Genomic DNA, 22,685 nt, shown 5'->3' with positions numbered 1-22,685 from the left:
ATTTTCAAAGCACTTAGCCTCCCAAAGTTCCATAGAAACCTATGGAACTTAGCCTCCCAAAGTGCTTTGAAAATATGCCTCATTGTATCTGAAGTTTCTCCTTAAAATTGCAAAATCTTTGGACTTATCGTCTACATCCAAGCCCACTTGTACTCAAGTATTTAAATGACCCATGGGAAATTATTTCTCTGCCGATTCATGATGTCCTCTTGGAGGATCACAAGACAATTTGGATGATGCCTTTTACATCTTGCCCAGTCAAAAAGAGTTCAGAGACCAAATACAAGGTACAAGAGATTTATGACCAAGGAAAACCTCAACTATCTCACAACTCAATTGTGGTCCATTCCGTCATGTGGAAGCACAAGAGTAGTAGAGATTTTTCTCATTTTCCGCCTTCCAAGGACCATAAGGTCAAGAATAGGATGGGAAAGTGCATGTACCAAAATACCATGCTCAATGCGAGGATATCTGTTTATCTCTTTTACTACACTGAATATTTGTACAAAGTAATGGATAGTCTGTATACCATGGTGGAATTGCTCTCATCACCAGAAAAAAAAAAAAGCTTTCTTTCCAATTTTGGATGATTTTGAGGATTATGTAAAGGATTTAATCCGTGCTTCTAATAATGCATATGATACTGCCATCAGAGGAGCAGTGGTAGCCATAGTGATGTGTTGCTTGGCCTGGCTCAAATTATCGGCACTTAAGGAAGACATTCATAACAAAGTGGCGGATGCCCCATGCATGGGAGATAATCTATTTAGTGATTGGGTCCAGAAGATTACCAATTCTGCTCTCACACCAGGGGCGTAGCTACGGGTGGGCCTGGGTGGGCCCAGGCCCACCCAATCTCAGCTCAGGCCCACCAATTTGGTTGTCCAATTGAATTGATGCACCGGGACTCCGGGAGTGCACTGCACATTTTAGGGCAGCCGGCAGCAAAAACAGCTTTAGAGTGAGCCGGCTGCCTAAATGCACTGCAATAACCTTCCTAGTTTTTTACCGGGTTGGGAACAGCCGCTGTAGTGCTTCAACGCACCAGTCTATGCTCTGCTGCTCTTCGACGGGCTTATTCGGTGCCTTTTTTTGCCTTGACTCCCACTGCCCCCCTGCAACGTGATTTTTTTTTAAGTGCGCGGGTCCAGGTTCGGTTGGGAATGGCCGCGGCAGCCGCTGTAGTGCTGTGCTCTGCTGCTCTTCGACGGGCCTCTTTGGTGCCTTTCTTGCCTTGTCTCCCACTGCCCCTGCAATGTGATTTTTTTTTTTTTTAAGTGCGTGGGTCCGGGTTGGAGACGGCCGCTGTAGTGCTTCGACACACCACTGCTGTCAACGTGCTGTGCTCCTCTGCTCTTCGACGGGCCTATTCTCAAGTGCCTTTCTTGCCTTGTCCCCCACTGCCCCTGCAACGTCCACAGATGCCAACACAGAAACAGAGAATTTATTGGGCACTCGCTTCGACATTCTCCCTGTTCGATCTGCCCCAGATAGGCACAGAGCCAGCACATGGAACACACTGCAGTGCTCTTTGAGTCTGCACCTGCCCAGGTAAAACAAATGTTTTTTTTTTCTTTTTTAAAGTATCTACAGTATAATGCTGGTTCTGAGCTTCTGGGTGGGGATGGACTCTTCAATACCTAGGGGAAAAAGGTATATTTATTTAATAATTAAATATACTTTTTTTTCTCTAGACAGTGAAAAGCCAACCCTCACTCAGAAACCCATCAACAATAAATTTTAATCTTGGGTTTATTGGTGGGGGTAGGATCAGTACCTAGTTTAAAATGAAAACAAAAGTTGTATATTTGTTCATATTGGTGGGTTTTTGGATGGGGATGGTCTTCAGTGCCTAGGTTAAAAAATATTTTTTAACCATTTAATGTAGGTGGGATGTTCATGGAAGACTGGCTGGGATGGGCAGAGGAGATGCCAGACTATAGGAGGATAGGTAGAGAGTAGGACAGATGGTAGGGAAGGGAAAGCTATGGGGATGGATGGTGAGGAAGGGAAGGGTAGGGCAGGGCTGATGCCGATCTATGGGGCAGTTTATAATTTTTGGTCCTTATTCGGTAATTGTGTCTGTGTTCTGCCTGTGATCGAGCAGGTGAGAGATTCTGCTGCTATGTGGTTTCTGTGGGGATCTATGAGTCTGACGTCTAGCTTTTCCAATGGGATGCGCATTGCTGTTGTGTATAGTCACTGCTGTCTTTTTAAAGGTAAAGTTATTGGTATTCGTGTTCAGAATTGGTGTTAAGGTTTGCGATACAGGCTCTAAGAAGCTTCTTTTTAGGATTTAGTGTTACTTCACAATGTACTGTACCTGGCAGTGAAGGGATTAGGTGCTACCAGAATTTCAATATATTTTCCCTATGGAAAGCTGTAAAAGGAAACATTCTAGCTATATTCTTTATGCTACAGATTCCACAGCAGATGGAAAAAAAATCTTGATGTTGACAGTAGGATTTTTCTTCTCATCAGTGAGAAATTGGGGGCTTTGCTTCATGCGTTTTTTTTTTATGTGTTGAAGAATAGACAAAGATTAACATTTTTGAAAAATGTAAGGTATTTACCTGTTTTGCTTAATCAGGCGTTTACATTTGTTTTAGAGCAAAGTTTGAAGGATATATGCCATTGCTGTAATTATATTGCAGGATCCTGTCACATGTGTTGAGATGTTTGCCATTATAGTAGACATATATTTGGTCAAGTTTAAGATATGGGATAATGTAACTATATTTATCATTTTTTCCTTTTAAGTATGTATGTGGTTTATGTTGATGCAGGGCTATTTTGTAGTATCCCACGAAACACTACTCACACCTATATACATAGTGCCCACCCATATTAGCTCTGGGCCCACCCAAAAATTCAGATCTGGCTACGCCACTGTCTCACACTCACTTTCCTTTTCTGCTAATGTTCTCTCTCTCTCTTTCACTCTTTTTCCTTTCCCCTTTCCTGTTAATGTTCTTCTGCTCTCACACTCACTCTTTCCTTTTCTGCTAATGTTCTCTCTCACTTTTTTCCTTTTCCCTTCCCTGTTAATGTTCTTCTGCACTCACACTGTCCTTTTCTGCTAATGTTCTCTCTCTCTCACTCTTTTTCCTTTTCCCTTCCCTGCTACTGTTCTCTCCCGGGCTCGCCCCCCTCCTCCCGAGCTCCGGGACTCTTTCCCTCTCCGTGTTGGGAGGGGGGAGGGAAGGCGGGCACGAGGAGCTGCGCAGGCGTCGTCCCGGCCCCCGGGGATTACTCAGTGCTGCTGGCGCGGGGATGGCGTTTCCTGCTCGCTGCAGGACAGCAGCTGGAGCGGGAGCTGGCGGTCGGGGACGGCGGAAGCGGCAGGAGCAGGTGGCGGACGCCCGGAGGAAGAGGAGGAGAAGCGGCGGCAGCAGCAGCATGTCCCGGGGCGGCTGAGTGAGGAGCCCCGGTCTCGGGCCCGAGCATGGAGCCGCTGCTGGCGGCGCTGAGGGAGGTGCACTGGGGCGCGGCCTCCTTCCCCCTGGACGCGCTCGTCAGCAGCTACCGGCTGCCCCAGGTCGCTCGACTGGACAGTGGTGAGTGGCGGCCGCTAACGGGTTAATATCGGGGTGCAGACCCGGCTGGCTGGCAGGAGGTGTTGGGAAAGTGCTTCCCAGGCGTCACTGCACTTAGCAAAAGGGGACGATCGGGTTCCTTAGCTCCCATTTAGAGTACCAAAAATATACAGGACTTGTAAATAAAGTGTTTGTGGCGCAGGAATGCCAGACTAAGGTAGCTTGTCAGGATCCTGGAGACGCAAGATAACCTGATTTCTTTAATGTCACAGAGCCGGTGATAACAGAAGTCTCGGTACTTTTTCTTAGCTCGTTGCACTGACTACTAGACCCCCCTCCTCCGCTGCCCTTCATGAATTCTACAAGCCAGTATATTATGAGTAGATTTGGGTGGTTGTTCTTAAGGTTAATTATTAGGTTTGGTAACTGATTAGGTAATAGTATCAGGGACAAACGTGCTATTGTGTAATGCTGAGTTAAAATGTTTGAAATTTCTGGACATTAGTAATGGTTCTGTTTTACTGTTTGTTGATGCCCTCATGAACTTGCAAACAGTTGACTGGTTGTGTAGAAAGCTGGTCAGAGATTTGGCTGAATGCAGCCGATGGTGTAGAAGGTCTTTTATCATATTTTCAGCTCCTTGTCACAGTATTTCAGACTTTTACAGATTAGGTACCTCTGTTACAGTACCAAGACCTTTTCTTTAAGTGCTTCAGGTGTAGTTCATGGCCTGAAAACATTATGGTCAGTTCTCCAAACAAGGTAATCTGTAAACAAACACCCCCCCCCCCCCCCCAAAAAAAAAAAAAAAAAAAAAAAAAGTCAGAACAAAACAAAAAAGCTTTAAGGATGTTTGCAGGAGTTTTGATTTAATTCAGCAGTCATATTTTCTCTTCCAACTTTGAGAGTCCTGATCCTTGCAATGGCAAAAGAGTTATAACAAAGTAAAATCCATTTTTATTTTTTAATCACAAGAAACAAGTGGCCGATCCAGGGGCTCTGACAGGACAACAATATCAGAAACTAGGTTAGCAAAGAAGCCTCCAGCTTTTAGGCCAAAGCATTACAGAGCAAGAGAGTGTGAGAGACATTCTTTAACTCAGGTTGAAAGAGTTATGGAAAAACAAACGAACAAGCAAAAGTGTGTCATTGAACCTTTATAGCAGCTTTCACACACAGAGGTATGGTTTTATACCTACATCCTTTCTCTTTTGCTCCCCTATTCCCAGCACACTCATGACTTCTTAGATTTTCACTTAGAAGTCTTCATGTTCTCTTAATGCTTCTGGGAGGGTGCAGTATGTGCCGGTGCGTGGGTGCAGGATTGGGATTATACCAGAAATAATTGGCTCAGAAGGAAAGGTTAAAACAAGTGAAGATTCCATGTCTCCTGCTTGGACTGGCCCCAGTTCCTTTAGTCACTGCCTTAAGGTGGTGAGAGCCCTACTTGGCACATTGTCAAACCGAGGAAGTTCTGTAGCCTGAATACAAATATAAAGAGCACTCCACTGCAAAATGACTTTGCTGTGTTAGGACATGGTCGTCTGGCTGCTTGCATTTCAGATTCTTCTTTGTAGTTCCGTACTGTGTTGACTAAAAATGATATTTTTTTTGTCTTATGCATTCATTTACAGTTTAGTTGAATAGATTATGAAACCCAGCATGTTTTCTCTCTGGAGTGGATGTCATATGACAGAGTCAGTATGTGTAATGACATCAAATAATCATTTGTTGACAGTTTCAGAGAGATTGCGGCTTGAACTATGCATTATGTTTTGTGGACCACCAACCAGCAATACAATAAAAATAATCATTGCTACTGAAGTGAGAGTTAAAATACAAGCAAAAGGTCTCCAATTCTAGCTGTAATCAGCCCCTGCACTGCTTTTAGCAAGTTAGTTCACAGACCGAGAGTGAGCACAATTACCAAAAATACATAGAGGGGGAGATTCTATATATAGCGCCTAAAAAATTGGCACTGAAATACGGTTAGTCGATATCTTAGAGCCTAAAACTACACACATGCGTTTACACCAATGAAAATGTGGCATAAATCCCAGCGTGTTGATTTACATGCCCTGGGCCATATTCTGTAATTTTATAATTCTGTAATCTATGCACGTAAATTTCAGAATGCCCACGAAACAACCATTTCCCTGCCTATAACCACGCCCCCTTTTGCAATCGCACATTAGAAGTTTGGCGCACTTCGTTACAGAATATGCTTAGTGAGTTGTGTGCGTAAATTCTAATCAGTGCCAATTAATGCTCATTATTGCTTGTTAAGTGCCGTTATCAGCACTCGGCTTGTTAAGTTACACGTATTGTTATAGAATTGGCGTGGATCTCTAGGCGCACTATATAGAATCTGGGGGAGGATGTTTATAATCAAAACATAAAAATAACTCAGACATATCTAATAAAAGATTTTATCCTGGGTAAGTTGTTTACATTTTTTTTTTTACAGTCTGGTAGCAATGGTAAACAGCAGGTTGTAGCTATTTTAACTCTGTCAGCCCTTTAAGGTACTGTTGGCCCTCAGTTGCAGGTTATTAGGATTTTTAGCTCTGTTGCTTTCTATTGCTTCCCTCCTCATCCTCCCCCACCTCTAACCTGGCAGTTTTGGTTCTGACTTGTGTCAGGCAGTAGGTGTCACTCCTAAGAGTTGTCACCTTTCCTAGCTGACCAGCCCAGGGAGCCACTGCTGCAATCAAAACTGAATTTGGGATTCTTGAGGGATGGTGCTCAGCACTGCCATCCAGCCATTTCCTTAATATAAAGTGGTGGTTCTGAAGCCAGTTCTCAGAAGCAGCTTAATTGGACTATGATTTTCAGTGTATCTGTACTGGATAAACATGGACTATACTAGCATCTATAGGGTCTCTTAAGAGTCTAGTTTATTCATGCATTTGCTATATTGCCCTTTGTCCCAGGGCTTCATAGCAGTTAGCAAATATACATTATAGTTAAAAACAAATTGCAATATAAAACGATAAACTATTATATAAGAATAATCAACAAGTACCATGTCAAAGCACTTACCTAGTAGATGGAGAGAAAAAAGACAGACAAAAGGCAAGGTGAGCACATCAATTCCCTGGGCCCACAGAATTGGTTTCCAGAATGGAAATATAATTAATACATATTAGCCTGAGAACCAGCTAGGGTGCTGTTGAAGATTGGGTCAAGAGTGACATATCTAAAGAAAAGGTATGAAATCCCATGTTTTGAAAACAGTTAACTCACTAATCCAATGCGTTTCACAGGATAGCATGTCCTATATTGTCTCCGCCCCTGATAAAGGATTGGGCGGGCAATTTTCAAAAGCCATTTACCTGTGTAAAATGACGTCTGAAAATTGTCCCACCTCAATCTGAGAGTTGCACGTACTTTTAGCTGTGTTAGGGGGAGGTGCTCTGGGAGCATACCTAGATCTGGGGAACAGCCATACTGGACTAGACTGATGGTCCATCTAGCCAAGTATCCTACTTCTAACAGAGGCCAATCCAGGTACATAAGTACTTAATTACATAAGTAATGCCATACTGGGAAAAGACCAAAAGTCCATCGAGCCCAGCATCTTGTCCCCGACAGCGGCCAATCCAGGTCAAGGGCACCTGGCAATCTACCCAAACGTACAAACATTTTATACATGTTATCCCCGAAATTGTGGATTTTTCCCTAGGCCATTTAATAGCGGTCTATGGACTTGTCCTTTAGGAAACCGTCCAACCCCTTTTTAAACCCTGCCAAGCTAACCGCCTTCACTACGTTCTCCGGCAACAAATTCCAGAGTTTAATTACACGTTGGGTGAAGAAAAATTTTCTCCTATTTGTTTTAAATGTTCTACACTGTAGTTTCATCGCATGCCCCCTAGTCCTAGTATTTTTGGAAAGCATGAACGGACGCTTCACATCCACCTGTTCCACTCCACTCACTATTTTATATACCTCTATCATGTCTCCCCTCAGCCGTCTCTTCTCCAAGCTGAAAAGCCCTAGCCTCCTTAGTCTTTCTTCATAGGGAAGTCGTCCCATCCCCGCTATCATTTTCGTTGCCCTTCGCTGTACCTTTTCCATTTCTGCTATATCTTTCTTGAGATGCGGCGAGAAAGATATCTGGTGATCCCAAAGAGTAGCAAGAAAATAATAAATGGAAAGAAGTATCCAGATAAAGCAGGTGCAGTCATCATTTTATTAGTGCCAAAGTGCAAGTGGACCTTGAGGCAACACTGATGGTTTCAAAATTGCCCAATTTTTTTTCAGGTTCCTACTGATCCTGTCCCTCTTAAAGTTGTACATGTGCTATAATATCTAGGCAGTATAACCTTAGCACATCATCACACACAAGAAGTCTCTGTTCTTTTCTGAATATTTACTTTATTGAATAAAGTGTAGCTGATTTACTCACTGTTTGTAGATTCTCAGAAGCTTGTTGCCCTAAGGCAAGAGGAGATGTAGTTTTGAATGCTGCAGCAGTGGGTGGAGGTGGAATTTTGAAGAGAAAAAAGTTTTATAGCAGGAGTGGGAGAATTGGCAGGTAGATGAAGGTAGTTTCAGAGGTGAGGTACTGAGTTGTGCAGTATTGGTAGAAGGCAAGTTCACTCCAGGAGAGCAGAAAAGCACATGCTTCTGAGGCAAGATGGAAGTGTCTGAGCTCACATGGAAAGAAGAACACCCACAAGACCAGAGGGTGAGGTAAAGGGACCAACAGGGACAGAGCCTGAGACCAGGCTGCAGAGGTCATAAAGGATAGTCCTTGATTGGAGAGAGAGGTCATAACCATGCTGACCCATCAGAGCAAAGGTAGTAGAAATGATCAGGAATTAACAGCAGGTAGACAAAGGACTCGGGCCTTTGCAGGAGAGAAAAGACCACTAGTGGTAAAGCTTATATAGGTAAGCAGGGGTGGCTGCAATACGTGTGAAACTACATTACGCACAACGCATTGCTCGCATACCACGGCAGGAAGTGACTGCAGCACTAAAAACCCTAAGAAGTGAGAATGGCATTAAACATATTTTCGAGCTACGCTATAAAAACCATAAGACTGCCAGGGGCAGAACACCTACAGAAAAGAACAGATTGTTTCTCTTCCATGAATTTCACTGTAACAATTGGCCACCTACGTTGTGTTTATCACATAGCTCTTTTTATTTACATATTACTTGTTGTTGTAGAGTATTATGATGCGGCATAACAGACATTATCGTTACACAGGTATGATGAAATCACCTTGTGTGCTGTTGTTTTCCTTATATTCTGTGACCAGTGAAAGTACACTCTCCTTGCTGAACTCAGGTCTGTGTTCTTAGCCACCAGAAGATAGCTGCTGTCTGGCTTCTCTGTGTTTCTGTGCTGCCTCTTTAGGCTTCTGATGTGTCTCTTCTAGCCCCATCAACTGAAGGATCGTAAAAGTGTGTAGGCTTCCCCTTAAAAGTTTGAGTTGTCTGTAGAACATGTCTTCAACAACCAAATACAGTAGCCAGTTTGTGAAGAAAAAAGGCAATATGTTTGCACAAGGTTTCCAAGAGAGATCTGGTTCCTAAAATTAGCTGATGTCTGGGTTTTAATATAGGTATAATCACATGTTTTGCAAATTAGATGCTCTCTTACATATATGATACCACTATTAAAGCATACTTGAAATAAGGTTTTATACACCCAACCTGCACTTAAAATATGTTTTTATCCTTCTGAATTCATCCCTCCTCGAAACATTTTTATACATTCTTCCTTACTCACAACACATTACCCCAACTTTCACCCTCTCCCTGTTACCTACCTCTATTCACCTTTCTCCCTTTTCCTTTTTATTGTCCACCTCTTTATATACTATGTTTAGATGTTTTATTCATTTTGTTTTATCTTGTAAATTAGCTATATTATGTAAGCCGCATTGAGCCTGCTGACAAGTGGGAAAGTGCGGGCTATAAATGTTACAATACAATACTAAAAAGTCTGATCTACTTAAGAGATGCATGTTCTCTGATTGCTAACATACGGGGTCTTTTACAAAGGCGTGGTAGTGGTTTTAGTGCTTGCTAAACACTAGAGACGCTCATAGAAATATATATGGAACCTCTAGCATTTAGCGCACGCTTATTTTTAGCGCATGTTAAAAACACTAGCGTGCCTTTGTAAAAGGCCCATATAATTCACTTTGGATAAAACTTTGGCTTTTACATAACATTCCCTCCTTTATAAGTGAGTTTAATTATCCTTTTTATTATATCTATTCCATCCTTGTGCAGCGTGTCTTAAGAGTGATTACTTGATACGTTTGTTTGTCCTAATTAGATTGTAAGCTCTGTCGAACAGGGACTGTCTTTTCATGTTCAGGTCTACAGCGCTGCGTACGTCTGGTAGCGCTATAGAAATGATGAGTAGTAGTAGTGATGGTATAGGAATGCTGTGATGATATTCAAAGACACTTATCTGATTAGCAGCACCTGCTAACCGGATAAGTACTTTTGAAGGAAGGTAAAGAGGTGTTTTGAGTGGAGACATGTGAGATTTAAAATCATGAGACAGGGTCCAGTTACCTAAGGGATAAATTTGTTGTGTACTTACCAAGATGTCAACTTTGCTAACACAAAAAGAACTTTTTGGAACCCTGGGTATATTAGTTGCTGATTTAGAGAAGAAGTGACAAATATCACATGATCCTTCGGGCCTATATCTAACAGTCCAGACTTCATGTGATGGGCGGTATTGATACCCCTCTGTGTCTCAAATGCAGAGAGCATCCCAATAACTTTTATTTTGCTTTTTGGGGAGTGTAAGCTTATTAAGTCCTTCATGAGGTCTTTGGTACGTTACACAGAATGAATTTTACGTCACAATATTTATTTTCTCCCTGCTGGTGCTCTTTTGGGCCAGGTTTTCACCTTGGGCTTTAGCGCTAAAAATCAGAAGGCCTGGTAAATGAAGGCCTGTATAGTGGGGAAGAAGTGTATCTTGCAATATTGGACCAAATCGGAATCTTTGCAGTACTGATGGTTTGCTTTTGATGAAGCTTACAGCAATGTAGTTTACGTGTAAATCCCAGCATCAGTTTTATTCTGTTTGGGGGAGCTATGTATTCTTTGACTCCTTGTTCCCATAGTCATATTTTGAGTCAATTTGGTACCCTTTCCAGTCCTCTTGGGTGAGGGTTTTTTTTCTTTGCGGATGATGGGTGTGTTTTGATTTGTTTTTTTTCCTGGTATTCGGTGTGTCTCATGATGGGGGCTCATAAGAGTCCAGACCTTCCATGATGGGTGGTTTTTGATCAGGTTTGGGTGGAGAGGGGTAGGTGGGATTGTGGGTTCTTTGCAGCAGGGGTCTGGACGGGGGGGGGGGGGGGGCAATAATATTCAGAAAAAAGGTTTGATATTGGGTTGCCTTTTTTCTGTCCTAATCGAGTATGTTTGGACGCTCAACTTCATGCTTTTTGTTTTCCCTTGTTGTACCCTGCATTGCTGTTTGTGTTTTCTTGCCTTTTCATCAGTAAAATTATTGAAACTTAGAGAAAAAATGAAGAAGAGCTTTTTCCTTCATGGATCTGAAAATGTGAAATAGTGTTTCAAAGTAGCTGCATCTACAAAGAGAGAGGTTACAGTTTAGAAAAATGCAAAAGCATGGTTATTTAGATAGGTTTACCCAGGCAGTCCTCAGTAGGTTTTGATAGGGCAAGGATGACCCTGATCTTTACAGTTGATGTATGTCAAGAAATTAAAGTGGATTTTATGTGAATTGAGCACTGGTTCTAGATAAGGAAAAATATAGGTGTGATGTTTAGAAGGGCTAGCACGTCACAGTGGGAAAATTTTGAGTTCATGAGAGAGTAGTAGCCCTTAGAGGGATTCAAACCCTTAAGATGGCTCTGCCTTTGGAATTGAAATTTCCTTTCACATTGTACCAGCCAGTAAGGAGCAGACTTATCCAGCAGTAGCATCTTTAAATGGTGCTTGAAATGCAACAACACATAACTGTGCCTTTTCTTTTTCAGGTCCTAAATTGTGAAATACTCTGCCAGCCAATCTTAGAGAATTAAAGGATATATTTGATTTTAGAAAGAAAGTAATGACCTGTTCCTTGCCAAATCCAGAGGCCACTACTCCATCCTCATCCTCCTTGATCTATCCGCTGCTTTTGATACTGTCAATCATGATTTACTTCTTGCCACACTGTCCTCATTTGGGTTCCAGGGTTCTGTCCTCTCCTGGTTCTCCTCCTATCTCTCCCACCGCACCTTCAGAGTACACTCTCATGGATCTTCCTCCACCCCCATCCCGCTCTCTGTTGGAGTTCCCCAGGGATCTGTCCTTGGACCCCTTCTTTTTTCAATCTACACCTCTTCCCTGGGCTCACTGATCTCATCTCATGGTTGCCAGTATCATCTTTATGCTGATGAAACCCAGCTATATCTCTCCACACCAGACATCACCGCGGAGACCCAGGCCAAGGTATCGGCCTGCTTATCCGAAATTGCTGAATGGATGTCCAACCGCCACCTGAAACTGAACATGTCCAAGACCGAGCTTATCGTCTTTCCACCAAAACCCACTTCTCCTCTTCCTCCACTCTCTATCTCAGTTGATGGCACCCTCATCCTCCCCGTTTCATCTGCCCACAACCTCGGAGTCATCTTCGACTCCTCCCTCTCCTTCTCTGCGCATATCCAGCAGATAGCCAAGTCCTGTCGCTTCTTTCTCTTTAACATCAGCAAAATTCGCCCTTTCCTCTCTGAGCACACCACCCGTACTCTCGTCCACGCTCTCATTACCTCTCGCCTTGACTACTGCAACCTACTCCTTACTGGCCTCCCACTTAGCCATCTATCCCCCCTTCAATCTGTTCAGAACTCTGCTGCACGTCTTATATTCCGCCTGAACCGATATACTCATATCACCCCTCTTCTCAGGTCACTTCACTGGCTTCCAATCAGATACCGCATACAGATCAAGCTTCTCCTTCTTACCTACAAATGCACTCAGTCTGCAGCCCCTCATTACCTCTCTACCCTCTTTTCCCCTTACGTTCCTGCCCGTAACCTCCGCTCACAGGACAAATCCCTCCTCTCAGTACCCTTCTCCACCACCGCCAACTCCAGGCTCCGCTCATTCTGCCTCGCCTCACCCTATGCTTGGAATCAACTTCCTGAGCCCTTATGCCAAGCCCCCTCCCTACCCATCTTCAAATCCTTGCTCAAAGCCCACCTCTTCAATGTTGCTTTCAGCACCTAACCTTTATACCTTTCAGGAAATCTAGACTGCCCCTATTTGACTGACTGTACATTTGTCCTTTAGATTGTAAGCTCCTTTGAGCAGGGGCTGTCCTTCTATGTTAAATTGTACAGCGCTGCGTAACCCTAGTAGCGCTTTAGAAATGTCAAGTAGTAGTAGTAGTAAGTATAGACATTACTTTCTGAAAAAAAAAGTCTGTTTGAGATTCTTTGCTTTATTTTTGTGCTGATTTTGTAACACTACTTTGTATTGATTAATTCTGTATGTTCAGTTGTTAGCCACCAAGCACTTTGGATTGGTGGAATTTAAATACATTTTAGCTAAACCAAATAACTAACGAGGCACTGAGGTGACCTTGGAGAGAACCAGTAAGTGTCTTCAGGGTGCTGAGAAGGGGTTGGTTTTAGCGGGGAGATTGAGGAATAGGAGCTGATACAGTTTGAGGCAAAGAGTTGTCAGCAACTGCAAGAACTTTACCTGATGATAGTAGGGAGCAAACATCCTGCGTGAACACATGAACAACCAGAAGCATGTGTGTGTTTATCTGTGAAGGGCAAGAGGGTGTGTGTGTATATCTGTATATTTCACTACTACAGTCAGTATCATAATATCATAACACGCTCCCAAAATCTATTAGGTTTCAGCCTAACTGCTTACAATTCTGAAAATTGCTAAAAACTAATTTCTTCACTGATTCATTCCAGAATTCATTAGATTAGTTAATATAACAATAACTAGTTGATAATCTTGTCTCTTTTCCGTATTGCAAATCTATCAATATGTCCACTATTTGTAGTTTATTTGCTAATCTGTTACTCTGAACCACTTCATGATACTACTTCACTATTGTTGAAATTCAAACTCTGTATTTTTAATCTAAACTGTAAGCCACATTGAACTTAAGCTTGTTTTCGGGATAATGTGGGATATAAATAAAAAAATAATAATTTCCCTTTGAAAATTCAGGCTGGAGAAGTGCACTGCTACAAATATACTGAAAACCAACCTATTCAAGAAGGCATACCATAACGATCCATCCTAAATACTAGACAACTAGACTTTACATGAACTAGACAAAACCGAACTCCTTACACTAGACTGGTAACCTTTGCTGTTGCTAATGAAAGTTACGCAATTCTCACTACCACTTTTTCTTTTTTTTTTTTTTTTTTATAATTTTTTATTTATAACCATTTAAATTTTTACAAGCGATAAAACAACTTGCCGGAAATACAGAGAGAGTAATACATAGAAATTATTTCAGTCACATAATTCTTTTCTCTTCCTTAGACCACTAAATAGGGAGAGTGAAACAAGACAAGGAGATCAATTAAACAGTAAACAGAGAAAAAAAGTGATAAAGTGATATTAACCTGATTATCCCCAGATATTACTCGTCTTATTCATTATTCCACATTGATCATCTGGTTGGTTTCTTCAAGGCCAATACAGTGTATAGTCAAATCATTTCATTGAAAACATACTTATTATCCAATATTAGTTAGAAATAATACATCTGATTACATTCTTTCTCTTTTAAAAACCAGAAGTTATTTAACAATACATATACTTAAGTCTCTAATTCAAATCCCACTGATTAAAGTAATCCCAGTTTTCATAGGCTTCACTCCTTTTAAAGTAATAATTGAGGAAATATTTCTGAGGAAAACTTTAGGAGTCATACCCGGAACTCTTGGAAAAACAATAATCTCGATATTAATCTATAATAATGTTCATTTTATTATTCAAAGTTTCTGGTCTAGTATCATTTTTAAAATCATAACCACTTCTTGCTCGTGTAGAATCATTTGTTATATCAATTTTTCACTCGAGGTGGCAATCGTAAATTAATGTTACAAAGAAGGGAAGCCAAGTAGATTTTTGATTTGAAAACTACAGAGCCAACTGGTTTGAATAATTCAATAGGTTGGTATCACATATTTAGTAAAAAAATATACCAAACACTGATTCAGTCAATTTAAGTAATTTGCGAGCAGTTAATCAAGAAGCCTATTTAAACAAGGTGTTCATTCAGTGACGCCGAGGCGCCATTTTGAAAACTGGAATGCTTCCGCTAGAAGTGAGTGAACCTTCGGGTTGGTACAGCATGGGGCTCATTTTCAAAGTATTTAGCCTTCCAAAGTTCCATAGAAACCTATGGAATTTAGCCTCCCAAAGTGCTTTGAAAATATGCCTCCATGTGCGTTTACAACTTCCAAGTTTGAAACATTCTAAAGTTGTTTTGTGTCATTTTAGACTCTTAGCATCTAGACTCAGCACTCTGTTCCTGAAGAAGCCTTTTCTCTGGGGTGAAACGGTGGCCCCCATCGAACATAAAAGACAATGCTGCATACAGCATTTCTAAGCTAAGTGCAGATGTATTTATATTTACACAGTTTGCCGCTGACCGGGTTTACCTTTAATGTAGAAGTTGATTTGAATATCTACTAAGAGTTAAAATCATTCTCAACCATACTTTGAAGTTTTTACGCCTGATGATAGAAATCCAGCGTTTGTTATGCATAACAAGTACATAGCATAGCAATGCCCAAAACTTTAGGCTTGACAGCCTCTGGTTTCTGAGGGCTTTTCTCCAAAGCTTGGGATAAGCACAATATGTTAAACTGATTTGCTAGAGTTAGCCCCGTCTCTTCCTCTGCAAACTTCGGTTACTGCAGCCTCTCAGTCTTTCCTACCAAAACGTCCCCAGGTGCAGATTTTGGATCCCGAGGAGCTATCTGACACAGATGGCCCGGTTTTTTCTCCGGGCTGTCCCTCAGAATCTTTGGATTTGACAGACGAGGTCACCCTGCCCTTTGAAGAGGGGGATGATCTGACGGCTGCCTGCCTTTTTTGCAGGGAAGAACTTCCCTCCCTGATTGATAGGGCTTTTGAGGTTTTGGCCATTTCCCCCCTTAATCATCAGGGGGAACAGGTCCGGTGCCCTCTATTATGTCTGGCACCAAATGTCCACCTCGTTCCTTTCATGTGCATGAGGCCATGAAGATCCTTATTTCGGCACAGTGGGATATGCTGGACAGTGGGCTTAAGGTTGTTTAGAGCTATGTCGCGTCTTTATGCGCTACCTGCTCCTGACTTAGACTTGCGGACACTAAGAAAACCACTCTCCTTGTGGAGGGTGGCACGGCGCTCAAGGACCCTCAGGATCCAGAGTTGGAGACTTGCTTGAAGCTGTCCTTTGAAGTAGCGGCCCTTTCCCTGCAGGCCTCAGTTTGTGGCTCCTATGCAGCGCGGGCATGCTTATCATGGGTACAGAAAGCCTCCTCTCCGGAAGATCTCGTGGCTGTTTTTCCGGCCTTGGAGTCCGGTTTAGCCTTCCTTATGGATCTTCTTTATGATCTTTTGAGGGCTTCGGCGAAGGAGGTTTCCCTAGTGGTCACTGCGTGTCGCTGGCTGTGGTTGCAGCATTGGGCTGCAGACATGGCCTCTAAGTCATGTTTAGCAAGGCTTCCTTTTAGGGGAAAGCTTTTGTTTGGACAGACTTAGAACAGATTGTGAAGGACCTCGGTGACTCTTAAGGGCCAGCGCCTCCCGGAGGATAGGTCCAAGTTTGTATGACCGGCGGGACCTAGACCTAAGTTTAGGGATACACGACGTTACCGTCCAGGTCGCGGGGCCTCTTTTCAGAGAGTGAGGTCTTTTCAGAGGCCTCAGCCCTTTCGAGGTGACAGGCGGGGGCCTTTCTTTCCGGTAACAGAAATCAGCCTGCAGCCAGGTCCGCCCAATGATGGGGCCCTGGTCCATATCCAGCTAGTTATTGGGGGGGGGGGGGGCAGACTGGCCCTATTCCTGGTGGAGTGGACCAGGGAAACATCCGACGAATGGGTCTTGGAGGTTATCAGAGACGGCTACAAGTTAGAATTGGCTAGCCGGATAGTAGACTCTTTTCTTGAATCTCCTTGCAAATGTCCTGCCAAGGTGCGGGCCCTCCTCAACTTATAATGGCTGGGTTCCGTCCAGCCCGTACCTACAGAAAGAGGGTGCGGTCGATACTCCATTTATTTTGTGGTGCCAAAAAAGGGCGGTTCTTGGTGACCCGTCTTAGATCTCAAGTGCGTCAACAGGTCCTTACGGGTTCGGCTTTTCCGTATGGAAACACTCCGATCGGTGATCGTAGCGTTACAGCCAGGGGAGTTTTTGACCTCTCTTGATCTCAAAGAGGCCTATTTACACATTCCAATCTGGTGTCCCCACAGGCGCTTTCTTCGCTTTGCAGTGCTCGGTCGTCATTTTCAATTCAAAGCGATGCCCTTCGGCCTAGCCACAGCGCCTTGGACCTTTTCCAAGGTCCTGGTAGTAGTAGTGGTGGCCTATCTCAGGACGGAAGGAATTCAGGTCCATCCCTATCTAGACGACTGGCTTGTGCGGGAGTCTTCTTTTGACTACTACTACTACTACTACTTAGCATTTCTATAGCGCTACTAGGGTTACGCAGCGCTGTACAAGTTAAAACATGGGGAAGGACAGTCCCTGCTCAAGAGAGCTTACAATCTAAAGGTAACAAACTATGTAGTCAGTGTAGTCAGTGTATCATGAATGGGGAAGGTGGTTAGGCGTCAAAAGCAAGGGAGAAGAGATGGGTTTTAAGTAAGGACTTAAAGATGGGCAGGGAGGGCGCATGGCGTATGGGCTCGGGGAGTCTGTTCCAGGCATAAGGTGATGCGAGGCAGAAGGGACGGAGTCTGGAGTTAGCGGTGGTGGAGAAGGGTACAGATAGGAGTGATTTGTCCTGAGAGCGGAGGTTACGGGTGGGGACATAGGGGGAGAGGAGGGTAGAGAGGTAATGGGGGGGGCTGCAGATTGAGTGCATTTGAAGGTCATTAGGAGAAGCTTGAACTGAATACGGTAGCGAATCGGGAGCCAGTGAAGCGACTTGAGGAGAGGGGTGATATGAGAGTATCGGTTCACGCAGTAGATAAGACGTGCAGCGGAATTTTGGACAGATTGAAGGGGGGATAGGTGGCTAAGCGGGAGACCAGCAAGGAGAAGGTTGCAATAGTCAAGACGAGAGGTAACGAGTGAATGGACGAGGGTTCGGGTGGTCTGTTCAGAGAGGAATGGGCGGATTTTGCTAATATTATAGAGGAAGAAGCGACAGGTCTTAGCTGTCTGCTGGATATGGGCAGAGAAGGAGAGGGAGGAGTCGAAAATGACTCCGAGATTGCGGGCTGACGAGACGGGGAGGATGAGGGCGTTGTCAACAGAGACAGAGAGTGGGGGGAGAGGAGAGGAGAGTTTGGGTGGGAAGACAAGGAGCTCAGTCTTTGCCATGTTCAGTTTCAGATGACGGTTGGACATCCAGGCGGCGATATCTGAGAGGCAGGCCGAGACTTTGGCCTGGGTTTCGACTGTGATGTCGGGAGTGGAGAGGTAGAGCTGGGTGTCATCGGCATAGAGATGGTACTGGAAACCATGAGATGAGATCAGTGAGCCCAGGGAAGAGGTGTATTTTGAGAAAAGAAGCGGTCCAAGGACAGATCCTTGGGGAACCCCAACAGAGAGCGGGACCGGGGTGGAAGAAGAGCCATTAGAAAATACTCTGAAGGTGCGTTGGGAAAGATACGAAGAGAACCAGGAGAGGACGGGGCCCTGGAATCCAAATGAGGACAGTGTGTCAAGAAGTAAATTATGATTGACGGTGTTGAAGGCGGCAGATAAGTCGAGGAGGATAAGGATGGAGTAGTGACCTTTGGATTTGGCAAGGAACAAGTCATTGCAGACTTTGGAGAGAGCTGTTTCTGTTGAGTGTAGTGGGTGAAAGCCGGATTGAAGCGGATCAAGGATGGCCTGAGAGGAGAGGAAATCAAGGCAGCGGCTGTGGACAGCGCGTTCAAGTAATTTGGAGAGGAAGGGTAGAAGGGAGATGGGGTGGTAATTGGAGGGACAGGTGGGGTCAAGTGATGGTTTTTTAAGAAGTGGAGTGACTACAGCGTGCTTGAAGGTGTCAGGGACAGTAGCAGTGGAGAGAGAGAAGTTGAGGATGTGACAGATTGAGGGGTTAACTGTAGGAGAGATGTTGGTAAGCAGAGTGGTGGGAATGGGGTCAGAGGAACAGGTGGTGCACTTAGAGGAAGAAAGAAGGCGAGCAGTTTCCTCTTCGGTGATCTCAGGGAAGGAGGAGAAGGAGGATAGGTTAGGTTGGTTGAGGGAGTGGGTTAAGAAGTCACAGGGAGGAGAAGGCTTGGAGGTGAATTCAAGGTTTATCTTCTGCACTTTATCGCGGAAGTAGTCAGCTAATGTTTGAGGAGAGAGTGGGGGGTGGGGGGTGGGAGCGGAGGGCACTTTAAGTAGGGAGTTGAGGGTTGCGAAGAGGCGACGAGGGTTGGAGCCAAGAGAATTGGTTAATTGAGAATAATATTCCTGTTTGGCAAGGAATAGGGAGGACTGGAAGGAGGATAGCATGAATTTGTAATGGGTGAATTCTGACAGGGTGTGAGATTTCCTCCAGAGTCGTTCAGCAGATCGGGTGCAGGAGCGAAGGTAATGGATGCATGGGGTTAACCAGGGCTGAGGATTAATGCGCTTAGTGGGGCGAGAGACAGATGGTGCTAGGGTATCCAGAGCAGTGGAGAGAATTTCATTGTAGGTAGAGACAGCCGTGTCGACAGATTCAGAAGACGAGATGGACGGGAAGAGATTGGAGATGTGAGAGGATAGGGTAAGGGGGTCGACAGCTTGGAGATTCCTGAAGGTAGTGGTTATAGTTGGGCGAGGTTGAGGGGGAGGGTGATGAAGTGTGAGGGTGATTAGGTGATGATCTGAGATAGGAAGGACTGAGGTGCAGAAATTAGAAAGGTGAGCAGGAAGAGAAGAGAACGAGGTCGAGACAATGGCCATCACGGTGAGTAGGGGCGGTAGAGGATAGTCTGAGGTTAAAGGAGGATATCAGAGTGAGGAATTTAGAAGCGTAAGAGTTGGATGGGTTGTCAACGTGAATGTTAAAATCACCAAGAATGAGGGATGGAGATGCGGGATCAAGAAAGACGGTGAGCCAGGCGTCGAAGTCAGTAAGGAATGAAGAGAGGGGCTTATCAGGGGGGCGGTAGATGACCGCAACTCTGAGTGGTAATGGGTGGAATAGTCGGATGGAGTGAGCTTCAAAGGACGAGAAGCAGTGAGACTGCGGCAGGAGGAGGGGTTGGAAACTACAGGAGGGCGAGAGAAGTAGCCCGACGCCTCCGCCGCGGCCATCTGGGCGGGGAGTGTGGGAGAAGAGAGAACCTCCATGACAAAGGGCGGCGACTGAGGCAGAGTTGTCAGGGGAGAGCCAGGTTTCGGTTAGGGCGAGTAGTTGAAGGGAGCGAGAGATGAAGAGATCGTGGATGAAGGGCAGTTTGTTGCAGACCGAGTGGGCATTCCACAAGGCACATGAGAAGGGGAGGAGGGGAATAGAGACGAGATTGGAGGCGTCACGGAATCGTTTCTGTGGATAGGAGGAGGACAGGTGAGGGGGGCCTGGATTAGGATTAATGTCTCCCGCGGATAGCAGGAGGAGGAGCAGGAGAGTGCGGAGGAGGGTGGGGGAGGTCAGGCGACGAAGACGGGGTGCACTTAGGAGGAATGGTGAAGGGTTAATGGTAGGAAGGAGGTGTTGAAGATTAAGGGCTTGGAAGGAGGAGGGGGACAAGAGAGGTGGTGAGGGATGGGGGTGGATAGGGTATTGCCATAGTGGGCAGGTTGGGAGGGAACACAGGTGGGTAATGAGTTCCAGCAGTGGACAGCGGTAAGGGGAGGGGAAAAAGATTAGGAAGGGATAGGGCAAGGAAGAGGATGTGGACAGGGGCCATAAGTAGTGATTTGAGGAGAGTTGGCGGGTAACCGACAAAGTGGTCGGGTTGCTTCTGTCGCTTGGTTGGGTGATCAACTTCCCGAAGTGCAGCCTAACGCCTTCCCAAACGCTGGAATACTTGGGGGTGTGTTTCGATACCCGAACAGGGATAGTTTCTCTTCCTTCAGCTCGAGCACAGTGATTACAGGCTCAGTTTTGAGCGCTGTTTCAAACTCCGAACCCGCGGACTTGGGACTATGTACAAGTTCTAGGTTCCATGGCCTCCACCTTGGACGTGGTAAAGTGGGCCAGAGCTCACATGCGCCCCCTCCAGTGGCACCTTCTGAGCCGTTGGTCTCCGCTCTCGAAGGATTACGAGGTTCGGGTGCCATGTTCGGCCTGTCTTCACACAATCATGCACTGGTGGTTCATTCAAAAGAATCTGGTGTCGGGCATTTTTCTGGCAACCCCAGACTAGAAGATAGTGACCACGGATGCGTCACTGTCTGGGGGGCTCATTGCCTGCAACAGATGGCCCAGGGCGTTTGGACTTCAACGGAGGCATCATGGTCCATCAACTGCTTGAAGTTGCAGACGATTCATCTGGCCCTTTGGGAGTTTCTGTCTCTTCTCCGCGGTTGCCGAGTTCGAGTTCTTTCGGACAATGCAACGGCGATCGCCTATGTAAACTGTCGGGGGCACCAGCAGTGCATCTCTAGCGCACGAGGCGGCTCTGATCTGCTGTTGGGCAGAGACTCATCTCTCTTTCTTGACAGCGGCTCATATAGCGGACTTTCTCAATCGCCACCAGTTGGAGCTGGGGGAGTGGACGCTCTCCCCTCTGGCCTTCAATCAGGTAACTGTCCATTGGGGGATGCCAGGGAGAACCTGTTTCAGGGTCCAGCATAGGACCGGAACTTCCAGGCACAGAAAGTGCAGCAAGCACGTCTTGCCATACTTTCATAGAGGCTGGGGGGGATGAACTGGGATGGAAGGAGCCTGGAAAATGGCTGGTGTATGGCCTGGGCTGCTGGAGCTCTGGCACATGTGTGATTTTTGGCTTGGAGCTCCCGTAGGCCTTTGCTGAAGTCGGGGCCTCAAATTTTGTTGCTGTCCAGAAGGTTGTCGCTAAATATTGCGGGCAGCCATTGACAGTGAGAAAGGTTGATCTGGAGCAGCTTTGTTGGTGGTGACCATCTGAAGAACATCTGGGGGTCAAGGTAAGAGGTCCTTTGGGCCTCCTGGTTTATTATTTTAATTTTAAATTGTGAATTTCGGAGCTGATGAGTTCTGGCACCGGGAGTTAATTTTTAAATTTTATTTTTGGTAGTTAAAGGGTCTGGAGGTCCTCAGGATATGGGCTAGGGTGGTGAGGTTCTTGAAAAAATTCATTTATATGGTCAAAATTATGGTTTATGGTATGGGCTGGTTTTGAAGCTTCTAATCATTTGTTTTGGTCTGACGTCACTTGGAAACATCTTTGATATGGTACTGTATTCAGTTTGAGTGAGGAGACATTGGTGGGTTTTGGTGATTTTATAGGAAATTTGGGTGAAAAGCTTGTTTAAACATGTTTTAAAACATGGGAGAAAATATGGTGTCTGTGGTTTGAACAGATTAGGGGGTTTAGGTCACTTTGATTTCATCAATAATTTTTGAGATAATTCTATTATAAGTATGACTTTCCCATTATAGTCTATGGAAAAATTGATTTTCGAAATGGATTGTTTAGGTTACAGTTAAGTTCCATAACTAGAAACAAACTGAAAGTTCTGTGTTTTGAGACATGATTGGTTGTTAGAGGTCAACTAGTGTAAACAGAGCCACCTTCTTCCTTAGCAACAGTTTGGCTGGCTGTTGTCAGAGGGGCTGAAGACACTGGAGAGAGCATGTGTGAATGGGAGCGCTGCATGAGAGAGAATTTTGTCCTTAAAGTGGCTGAAAGTTGGCTCAGTGTTCGCAAATATCTAATATAATAATTTGCTCCTGCAACGTTCCAATGTGTCTACCTGCGTTCGTAACCATCTCCTGACGTCACTCTCCTGAAGTAGAAGCCTGCTTGCCTGACGTCAGGAGATGGTTACGAACGCAGGTAGACACATTGGAACGTTGCAGGAGCAAATTATTATA

At 44.7% G+C, this 22,685-nt stretch overlaps 1 protein-coding gene across 1 annotated transcript in view; it reads left to right on the top strand.

Annotated features, from left to right (window-relative positions):
- The first annotated feature begins 3,136 nt into the window (after window positions 1-3,136).
- GAREM1 (GRB2 associated regulator of MAPK1 subtype 1) overlaps window positions 3,137-22,685 on the top strand; it is a 286,008-nt gene continuing 266,459 nt past the window's right edge. Inside the window, exon 1 of the mRNA XM_030213918.1 lies at window positions 3,137-3,557. Coding sequence (XP_030069778.1) covers window positions 3,446-3,557 — 112 coding nt within the window. The 5' untranslated portion in view covers window positions 3,137-3,445. The remainder of the gene's footprint in view (window positions 3,558-22,685) is intronic.

This window comes from Microcaecilia unicolor, chromosome 1 (genome assembly GCF_901765095.1).
Source record: "Microcaecilia unicolor chromosome 1, aMicUni1.1, whole genome shotgun sequence".
Taxonomy (NCBI): Eukaryota; Metazoa; Chordata; class Amphibia; order Gymnophiona; family Siphonopidae; genus Microcaecilia; species Microcaecilia unicolor.
This window is presented reverse-complemented; position numbering and strand designations above follow the sequence as displayed.